At 36.4% G+C, this 11,250-nt stretch overlaps 1 protein-coding gene across 1 annotated transcript in view; it reads left to right on the plus strand.

The window, feature by feature from the left end:
• LOC110100346 overlaps positions 1–11,250 on the plus strand; it is an 81,549-nt gene that overhangs the window by 59,624 nt on the left and 10,675 nt on the right. Inside the window, exons 5-7 of the mRNA XM_028695971.1 lie at positions 8,149–8,259; positions 8,334–8,407; positions 8,474–8,603. Coding sequence (XP_028551804.1) covers positions 8,149–8,259; positions 8,334–8,407; positions 8,474–8,603 — 315 coding nt within the window. The remainder of the gene's footprint in view (positions 1–8,148; positions 8,260–8,333; positions 8,408–8,473; positions 8,604–11,250) is intronic.

Raw genomic sequence — 11,250 nt, forward strand, 5'->3', positions numbered from 1 at the left:
GCAAGAAGACGGCTTTCTCTCTCTCGGCTCTCGCCTCAGTTGATCATCTTTTGTTATTGCAGAACCGAGTGACTAAGTTTAATGAGTTTCATTCCAACTATTGGGTTCTCGACAAGAACTGTGAGCAAATCTCCCAATGGCTTTGCAAGTATGAGCTCATCCTGGGATTTCATTACTTAACTCGCTTATACAAGTTACCTTAGCATTAGAATAGGACGAGGGCACTAAATGGTCCAGTTTTCTTATCTTAATCCTAGGGATATGTAACTTTCCCGAGTGCTATTTATTTTATAAGGGCAAGTTCCCCAAGCCTTTTATTAATTAGCTCTAAATTCAAAGTTATTGACTTGCTTGTAACTAGAGCTCCATAGGTAACAATGCCACAGCTCCATGAGAGAATGAAAAGGCGTGTGCCAATAGCTGAGGAGAGATTCATTCTCAGCGCCCACAAGATAGAGGTTAGTGCCTCCACCCACTTGCTTTTTGCTCCTTACACTTTCATCATCAAGAGGTTGAGGATTTGCTTGTTGGTTGCTTTAACCTATCCATTAGTTTGTGTGTTATGTACTGAGGTGAATTTAAGGCTAATTCATTGTGGCTGTCAGAAGTCCTTTAAGCTCTTATCAACAAATTGGGGTATATTATCTATGATGATGGTGAGAGGCACACCATATCTGCAGATTATATCAGTCCATATAAAGTTCATGATGATAGTGGAGGTTGTCTTGTCAAGTTCCTTGACTTCAATCCACTTGGTGAAATAGTCCACCATGATCAGAATGAACTTTCTCTGTCCAATGGAAGGTGGGAGTGGTTCCAACAAATTCATCCTCCACAATGCAAATGGCCACATAGGTTGCTAATGCATTACAACTTGTGGCAGGCTTGCAATTATGTGGGGGTGAACTTCTAACATTGAAGGCACCTTCATAAGAATTCCTTTACATCCTTCCAGACTCGGCTAGAATTATTCTTGTCTCAAGATTCTATGGGCGAGTGTTATTCTTCAATAATGGCTGACGCACTCGCCTAAATGGATTTCCTTGAATACTATCTCCTCATCTTCCCTAACACATATGAGGTTTAGTGAAGTTGTCAATCTTTTGAATAACACTCCCAATTATTAAGTAATTGGTTGATTTTATTTTAAATCGCCTTAGTTAGGCGACTTTTGTACTTATCGCTCCTGCCTTTAAATACTCAACGAGTTTCATTCCAACTTACGTGAGGCTCCATCAACATAAAGGTTCAAACACTACTGCTAAGCTGTCGCTTCTTGCTTGTTACCCTGAGTGTTGAGGTCAACTAGGAAGTCAACAAGTGCTTGGGCCTTAATGGCCATCATTGGCATGTAAGTGATATGGAACTCGTTTAGCTCTACTGACCATTTAATTGGCCTCTCAAAGTGATCAGGTTGATTAGCATTCCTTTTGAGTAGATGATCAATAATAAATATAATTGGGTGTGCTTGAAAGTAAGGTTGCAATTATATTGCCGATGTCACTAGTGCCTACTTGAGTTTTTCCATGATGGGATACCTTTGCTATGCTCTCCTTAATGTTTTGCTAACATAGTATACCTTCCATTCTTCTCGTCCTCTATTGCTATCACTGAGTTGATGGTGTCCTCGTTCCCTCCTTGATATAACAAGAAGTCCTCGCCAGATTTAGAACTTTGGAGTAGAGGTTGTGAGGAGAGGAGCTTCAACTACTGGAAGGTGACTTTGCACTCTTTAGTCCAATAGAATTTCTTTGCTTTTTTGAGAACCTTGAAAAATTGTAAGCATCTCTCTCCCAATTTGGAGATAAGTTGTTGAACCTAGTGAGTTGCTGCACTCCCTTTGTTGTGCTTGGCAACGACATCTCTAGAATCGCCTCACATTATTTAGGTTCATCTTAATTCACTCTGGGTGAGGAGGAAGCCTTGGAACTTTCTTAACTTGCATTAAATACACTTTAAAGGATTAAGTTTCATGTTATCCTACTTGAAGGTGACAAATGTCTCTATAAGGTCTTCTATGTGCTGGTTGAAGGACTCGCTCTTCTCCAACAAATTATCTACATGCATCCTTATTTTTTTTGCTCTTCTGGTCTTAGAAGACCTTGCCGATAATTCTCTAATAGGTCGCCTCTATGTTTTTTGAGCCAAAGGGCATGAATTGTAGCAATATAGGCCCTATGCAGTAATGAAGGCGGTTTTCTCGTAGTTGCCTTGGAGCATTTTTATTTATGATATCCTGAAAATGCAAGGAAGCTCATCATTGAATACTCCACTATCGGTTAGCCAAAACATCAATTCTGGTAGTGGGTAGCCATTTTTTTGGCATGCCGAGTTTAGGTTAGTAAAATCCACATGCATCCTCCATTTGTCTGTTGCTTTCTACACCCTAACTATCTTGGACATTCAATCTGGGTACTGGACTTTTCTAATGTAGTTGGCCTAACTATCTTGGTATGGCTGCAATCTTTCTTATTTTTTTTATTTTATTGGCATGCATCTCTCCTAACATTAAAAATTTTGTAGGCGACCTTGTCATAGATGCCTTGCATTTATAAAATTGTCCAAGCTTGGACGAGCTCCCCTCTATGCTCTTCATTAAATGGTGCACTTATTATTAAGGTTATACTTAACTCATCATCCACTGCAGGTGTCTCTTCAAGTGCCTCCATGGTCTCCAAACTTGGATCACGCTCCACGTTTAATTGTAGCATGTCTTTTGTAGAAGTTGCTACCTTCCCCACTACCCCCTAAGGTAGCAGGTGCGCGATTGAGTGAGGTTGCCCTTCTCTGTGATCTCCCTACCTTTAATTAGGAATTTGACGGCAATGTGGTACGTCGACACTATGACTCTAAAAGTATTCGACAGAAGACCAAAGATGGCGTTATAGGTGTTCAAGGCATCCATTATAATAAAATCAGCCATGGAAGTGTACTAATGGTCGCCTTCATCTCAGGCAGGGCGAGTACTCTATCTGTGTTTATATGCTCTCCTGTGAATCCATGTAGGGGACTTGCAGTTGGTTGAGTTTGGAAACTAGGAGGTTCATTTTTTTCAAACACATATTTGAAAATAATATTGGCAAAACTCCTTATTTCTATCAAAATCTTGCTTATTTGATAGTTGACACCTGGACTGTGATGATGACTACATCATTGTGAGGCTTTCATCTTGCTGGCTAATCTACTTCTCTTAAGGTGATTGAGGCAACATCTACTACAAGAGCTTATGTAGCGGGCACTAAATTCACCTCTTTGAACCTCATCTTTTTTGTAGTTACTAACGAGTTGATTCTCTCTCCACCCTTGATATCAGGCACTATTCCTACTATGTGGACCAATTGAGCTAAGATAGGTTCATTTTTGTTGCTTTCCATGGGGCTTCTCTTGGGTACCCACTAGGGTCAGCGAGCACATTTTCCTTCGATTTTTCTCCTTAATGAGTTCTTCAACCAATTCTCAAAGATAACGACACTCCTCCATTTCATGTTCGTGATTTTTGTTGAAAGCATAGTATCTTGAGCTCTCTCTAGTTTGGGCCTTGGCCTTCATAGGCGTTGGGTGTTTGAATAGCTCCTTGTTCTGAAAAGCTTCAACTAGGTCAACTATAATCACTTTCAATGGAGTTTAAGTGGCATAATTTGGGGGACAGTGCATGACTTCTCAATGATAAGGCCGAGTGGCTCGAAGGGGCTCCTCTACTCTTGGCTAAGGCAGTTCTGCAATCCTCAATAGCCTAGGTTATAGGGACACTCTTGGGTGGTGGCAGTTTTGTGTTGGATTGGGTCTTCTTTCCCTCCTTTCCCTTTGTCGAACCCTTTATCTATCTCACCCTCATTGTTGTTCTTTCCTATAGGCGAGTCCATATGGATCAGTGGATACTTGATCATATGCTTTTTCAAAATGAATAAAATCATTTAAATATTTTTTTTTCTACTCATGTACTTTTTTATTAATTTCCTTGGGACAAAAACACCTCATTATTAAATATTCCTTTGCATAAAATCAAATTAATTCTTAGGTTTGATTTTTCTTGGCCTATGTTTTGGTACGTTCTCTTATAACATCTATCACCTTTAGTTTTATCCACATTGTTCTTGGAGGTTGATACCAAAGTGTGTCTTTTTCAATCAATTGATATTCTTTTGTCAGTAACATTTCATTTTACTGAACTAGTGCAAAATATTTGTTACCTCCCCAAACTTCAATAGTTAACTAACTTGAATCTAAAGCTTTAACGTCATTCATGTTCTTTAGTGCCAACTAAAGTCATCTTGTTGCATAATAACATTTATCTTTATTATGCTCATTATGATCTTCTAAATTTTTTTCCTTACTGATGATGTTTCTAGCCAATATTATAATATTTGTATTCTTAATAGTAGAAGCCTATGAATGACTATAAAAAGTAATTTGAAAGCAATATATCAGTACCGCTATGAATAAATTTGTCTTTGGACTCTAATGTTTGGTGCATCTCTCGAAGTATTCATTTTTTTATACTTGTATGGTCTTGAAGGTGGCATGTACTTAATGTTATCATTTATTTTAGGAGGATTTTATGATTTGAGTTTTTTTTAATAGCATTTCAAATTTGGTATAAATTTTAATAGCATCTGCAGGATTGCAATCATTATCTTGTTTATTCAACAACCATCAGAAACATTGGATTCTGATGACATTATTTGTGCTTCTCATTGGGATCTTTGATCTTTTATCTTGTCAAATTGTTGTTATTTTCCCCGATGATGGATACAACTTTGATACTTCAATTATTTATATCCATTCTAGCATTTTCTTTCGTAACTCTTCTTCTCTCTCTTTTTGAAAGCATTTTCCCTCTTTATGGTATTTGGCTTTATCCATAGATACCTCATTTTTAATATTTAATCTTAATCATTATACCTTCTTAGTTTACTTGATTTTTTCATTGTTTATGTTTAATTTTTAATTTCTTTTGTTAAGCACACCTCCTACAATGTTCAATCTAACTTGAAATTTTTCCAACTTTTCAGCATTCATTAAAAGCAACCCCTTTTTCTCCATAATCAATCTCTTTTTCTCGCATCCTCCAATTTTAGATTATATAACCATACCCCAAGCTTTGTATCAAATCTTTGGGTGATTGTAAGAAGAGAAAGGCTTTGTGTTTGGCAGCTATGATGCACCGACACACCTCTTAAAGAGGGAATGCAGTATCAGACATGAACACGTGCCTGACACAGTGGGGACATGTGTCGTACATGACATAATCGTGTCAGATTAAAATAAAACAGGCATGCGTGTCCTGTTTTTTAATAATTAAATTTATTTAAATTATAAAATCTTTATATTTATGTCTAGTATAGAGCCTTAGGTTTTCATTTTCATGGCTTTTATCCCCCGTCTTCCTTTGCAGCATGACCAAGAAAGTTAGGTGAGCCGAGGCCTGTATCCCTCGTCTTCGTATTTCTGCACACTGGCGAGGCCAACCGAGCATGTCTTCTTCATCTTCCCAAATGAGGAGAGAAGAAAGATTAATATAGAACTTGCAAAGTTCTTTGGATATTTAGAGAATTTTGGTGATCAAGAAGTTTTGGTTGATAGATGGAGGATGTATCCAAAGATGTGGTGGTTGATTCATGCAGCTTCAACCCCGCTACTTCAAACAATAGCAATAAAACTTCTTTGTCAAGTTTCATTCTCCTCTCGTTGCGAGAGAAATTGGAGCAAATATTCATTTATTCAATCAATGAAGAGGAACAGAATTACTCTATAACAAGCTAAAGATTTAGTTTATGTGTATATAAATCTTCGTCTTCTATCAAGAAAGATCCCACTTTATATGGAAGGTGATAACAAGATGTGAGATTTAGCTGGAGATGGGTCTGAGTCCCTTGATGATATAGGAATATTGGAGATTACAAATCTTTCTCTTGATGAACTAGAGTTCAAAGCAATGATATTCAATAGTGATGATATTGAAGGCCAAAGACAAACCTCTGAAGCTAATCCTATCATTCCCTCTATTGAGTAGTTAAAGCTTGATGTTGTGCTAAATGGTTTTTTACTTATATTCTTATGGTTTTACTAAACATTTTGTACTAAATATTTTATATTATAAGCTAAACAAGTTATCATGATATTAATTTATTATGGTTTGTCATTTCTAATATGATGTTACCTTAATTTGTCTATACTATTTAATAAAAAAAATTATGCCTTGTCCGCGCCCACCCATGTCCCATATTTTAAAAAAAAATGTGTCCTGTGTCCATGTCATGTCGTGTCCATGTCGTCGTGTCCGTATTTGTGCATCATAGGTTGGCAGTTTTCTGATTGCATGCATTCAAATTGTCTAATTTATGTATTTTTATATAGTCTAACTATAATGCATGGACACTTCTCCTCAACGAGAAGTGTCCGACACGACAAGCCTGTCTTAAATATTTTATGAAGTTTTTAAAGTATAATTTCTTGTATTTAAATTTTTTATTTATTTAAAATATAAAAACTAAATTTCTTATTTCCTCTTCATAACACCAAACCAATTGCCCGCACTTAATACCCCATTCATTGAATGTTTTCATTTTCATTTCTCTTTGGCGGGTTATGACTTTGGTTTCACAACAATGCCCGATGTCATCTCAACATTGACATTTGATGTTTCTACAACGTCATTATTTCAAAACCATCTCTATATCAAAGTCCGGACTATCTTGACATTGATGCTCAACGTTAGCAATTTCTACACCCACAACTTGACAACTTATCTTTGTCCAACTTCGTCTTAATATCAACGACAGACGCCTTCTAAATATCAACGCCCGATACTTACTCCATAACATTGATGCACGACTCTTGATAGCATTGTTGTCTCCTCTCTTGATCTCTGGTACACAACATCGGCGCCCGACTCTCGACATCATAATATTAATCATTTTAAGCACAAATTTTAATTAAAATAACTTATTATTTCTAAATTATTTTCAATATTTAACTTATTCTTTTTATACACTATTTTTAAAATATAAAAATTTTAATACCGTATCCAACCCATGACGTGTCCTATATTTTCAATAATTAACATGTCCCGTGTCCGTATCATGTCGTATCTGTGTCGTTGTGTCCTTATTTGTGCATCATAGTCGCGTAATCTAGGTGGTTTGAAATAAGTCTTGAGAAAGTTGCCATTTAACAAAATAAAATGAAAGCATTATTTAATACGAAGCCTCTGCTGGTGTGTTGTAGGAACAATTATTACGTCCTCCGACCGGACGTAGAGGAACGTTCGGTCGGAGGCCAAATCGCGCCAAAAAACGAGAAATACCGAGCAATACCAAACAATAACGAAGAATACCATCACGTGAAGACCCAATACCGAGTTATACCGAGCTATACCGAGCAATACCGAGTTATACAAAAGTTGTACCGAGTTTTTACTAGGTATTGGTCGGTATAGCTCGGTATAACTCGGTATTGGTCTTCACATAGCGGTATTCCTCGTTATTATCAAATAATACCTAGCAATACCGAGCAAATACCGAGTTTTTTGGCGGGATTTTGCCTCCGACCGGACGTTCCTCTATGTCCTTACACTGGACCTAATGAAAGTACGTGTTGTAGATGGTCTTATCTCATTCATTATGAAAAATAAATAAATATTGTTAAGTATCAAGAAGCCATGTAGTTTGTTTTTCTACATTTGCTTATTTAAGAAAATTGGCAACTTTAAACCTATTTCTTTTTTTAATGAGAAGAAGCTTATGGATTATCATTTCTACAATCGTTATGCTTTTTATGCTTAATATTCCTTTAATATGATAAAGCATGATTTTGTCATATCTGGAATAGAAAACATTGGACTCATCATTTCATCTGTTACTCTGTTCTGTGTGGTGGATGAAAGTCATGGAATGAATCTCGTATGTGGTGGGAGGAGTCATGTTGTAGTAACTATACTTATGTTGGCATGAACCTGTGTTCCACAACAGGTGAGTCATAGTCATGCGGCTAAAATTTTCCCCACATCCAGAAAGAAGGTACCATGTCATGCTATTAATGTGAATTTATGACCAAAAATGTAAACAATTTATCTTATCCGACTTTTTGGCATTCGAAAGTTTGGTGTTAGAGCCTGATTTAATCTTCATTTTCTGGTATCTCTTGAAGGAGCTGGAGAGACCTTTCTAGAAGGGCTTTTGATGAACGGATGGCTCTCACAGTTAGCCTTGATATCTGGTTTTGTTGAAGCTTCTGTAGCATCATGGACATTTTATCAAGGTATGCATAGCTTTACTGTGCTTCAGTTACATCATAGTTTTGCTTTTGCTACTACAACTTATTGTTGGCATCAGTCCTGTATAGCTCCAACGTGGAGTTGCAGCTTTCAGCATGTGACTTTTGGTGCAACATCCTTTCTAAAAATGAGGTAATTTCCTGTATACTTAGGGGGATATTTTCATTTTTCCTTTCTATGATGTTCTTAAACATGCAGGCTGGTCAACCATCTATAGTGCTTGAATGGATTCCTAGCTATCGTGAATTAAAGGATGCACTTGATGTCTATGGATATTTGTCTGATGCTTCGGAAAATGCCGCATTGAATTCAATTTCCAGTTCTCAAGGTTATGACGACACAATTCTCTTACTAGTTTTTTACTTGTGACATTATGCTGTTGACTAAATTTACTTGGTGCTCTATTTTTCCATGCATTTGTTATCTTAACCAGCTCCTCCATTTATATTTATATGCTCTTAAACCTGATGCCAGCGATATTGTTTGTTGGTGTCAACTCCATGCAGCTTATGCTATTCCTTGCTTTTGCATGCAATATCATATAGGCTCTTATTCATACTTATTAAAGCACAAAAGCATGCTTTAAAGGACAACAGAGACGGGACACCATGCCAAGAGATTCATGTTTGAAAGCAAGAGGTAGGTGTTCACTTAATATTTATGTATGGATGGAATGATCAGATATGTATCCAGCCTCTAATATGAAATCTTAGAAATATTTTCAGTCATTTTGCATCAGTTAGATATCTTTGCTTTGGGTTATTGGCTATATAAGTTGATGCATGAAAGTTTAATTGGCATGGAAACTTAGGGAAAGCTTTTGTTGTATGTGAAGGAGTTGAGAGAGAACTGAGAAGAGAGAGAAAAGGGGAGAGAAGATGAAAAGAAGAGAAGAAAGACACAAGAACATATCGGGAGTTTATGATAACATTTCTATGAACCAATGTACCCTTTTGAGGAAACTTTGAAATGGATAAATTTTCAGTATTTGTTTAATCCTCCTAGGCCATTAAAAGAGAAGCATAAAATTAAATGAAGTGTTGCAGAGATGAGGATCCTCAGGTTTTGAGTGGCTTCACTCTTACAAACAGAATACAAAATGAGTATATACGTGAAAAGATTGGAGTAGCTCTAGTGACAGATAATATTTGAGAGAGTTTCCTTGGATGGTTTGGTCACATAAAATGTCAGCCTTCTTATGACATGATTAGGAGAGTAGATGTATTATATTTGGCCTATGTGAAGAAAGGTAGAGGTAGACCTGAAAGACTTAGAAAATATTTGAAATAATATTTTTTATTAGATTTAAATGAGAATTTGATTCTTAACAGAATACAACGGAAAAAAAAGAATTCATGTAGCCTACCCCATATAGTGTGATAAACCTTGATGTTGTTGATGTTTTTGTTTAATTCTCTTTCTTGTTCTACCTAGAGTTAACTCACTTTTATTTTTTCTTGTGATAATTAGAGCTTTTCATAGTTTTGGTATGGTTAGTTAGTATTTATTATACACTATGATTGTGTCTTCTTTGTTAATGGATTAGATCATCTTTTTTCCCCAAAAATGTATGCTTACTTAAGCTGAACCACGTAAATTTGGGTAGTCACTTTTTTTGCGAAGTTTATTTTTTTTTTCTCAATTACTTGTGGTTCATCGTACTTGCTCATGAGTCCATGATTTCTAATTAAGAGAATTTTTCTTGGCAACTAGTGTTATAGTGGGGTTTTATTAAGAATGCAATGATTATGAAGATCGAGATCAAGAAGTCTAATGGTTAAAAGATTTTTGGGCGTTGAAGAATCAAGGGCATGCCAAGTTGCTTGAAATCATGAGTTAAGAAGGTAAAGCGTAGGTAGATGAGAAGGCTCTATCAACGATTAAATTTGTTTTTTTTTTCAACGGATGAGGTTTTGATGAAGTATTAGAAGAAAAAATCATGGAAGGTTTATGGCTTAAGTTGGAGTTAAAAACAATATTTTAGTAGAAGGATTCCTTGCTTCACATGTATGAAGGTATGTCAATTAAATCACACATGCATGAGTTTAATTCATCATTGGAGATTTGAAAAATATTGATGTGGTTGTTAATGATGAAGATCAAGCTGAAGATTAAGCTTAGTTTCCATCACACCTCGGGTTCAAAAGGCGATACACTCTGGTAACAAGGGATATGATGAAGTGATAGGAAGGCCTATTTTATGCTAAAAAGGTGTATATACAAAACATAACATAAACACTACTTTTAGCAAACAATAAACACCAAATTTCAAAACATCTCTCCAATTCCCTCCCAAATCAGCCCTCAAATCTACCCTCTCCATTTAGGAAATATCTCATAATTAATCCCCTCTAAATCAATCTTTTTTTATTAGAAAACGTCTCCTAATTAATCCCCTCCAAATCAAAATTCAAATTAGATTTCTTTTCCTAAATAATGTCTTCCTAATTGTAATTAATATTTTCCTAAATACTTCCACTTTGATTAAGAACCTTCCTAAATAGCTTCCTCTTGATTTGGAAACTTCTTAATTTCCTCCGAATCAAATCAGCTAGTCCATCAATATTTCCCTCCCAAAGTGCCACATTGTTCTTAAGGTGGAATGAAGGAAACGGTTGCTGAAGCACTGTACTAATAGCACTAGATTGAAAAATGGGCTGTCACTGGGTCGAATGATCCTTGCTTCCTCCATCTCCCTGATCAATCTCTCAATATCATCCTTCTGAAGTTGGGGAGAATAATACGGATGAACACTGATATGTGAGATTCCTTTTAAAATGATAGCATGCTCGTGTTCTCGCGGAGGTGGCAACCCCTGAATTAGTTGGAATATCTCTCGATATTGTTGTTGGAGTGGCTGAATCATGTCTTGTGCTTCTATCTTTTCCCCATCTTCTTCTCCTTCCAAACTCTGCACCTCCACCAAAAATCCCACTCCTTCACCCTTTTCTCTCCTCGGAATTGGCTGATAAGGT

Source organism: Dendrobium catenatum, unplaced genomic scaffold, assembly GCF_001605985.2.
Source record: "Dendrobium catenatum unplaced genomic scaffold, ASM160598v2 fragScaff_scaffold_72, whole genome shotgun sequence".
NCBI classification, from domain to species: Eukaryota; Viridiplantae; Streptophyta; class Magnoliopsida; order Asparagales; family Orchidaceae; genus Dendrobium; species Dendrobium catenatum.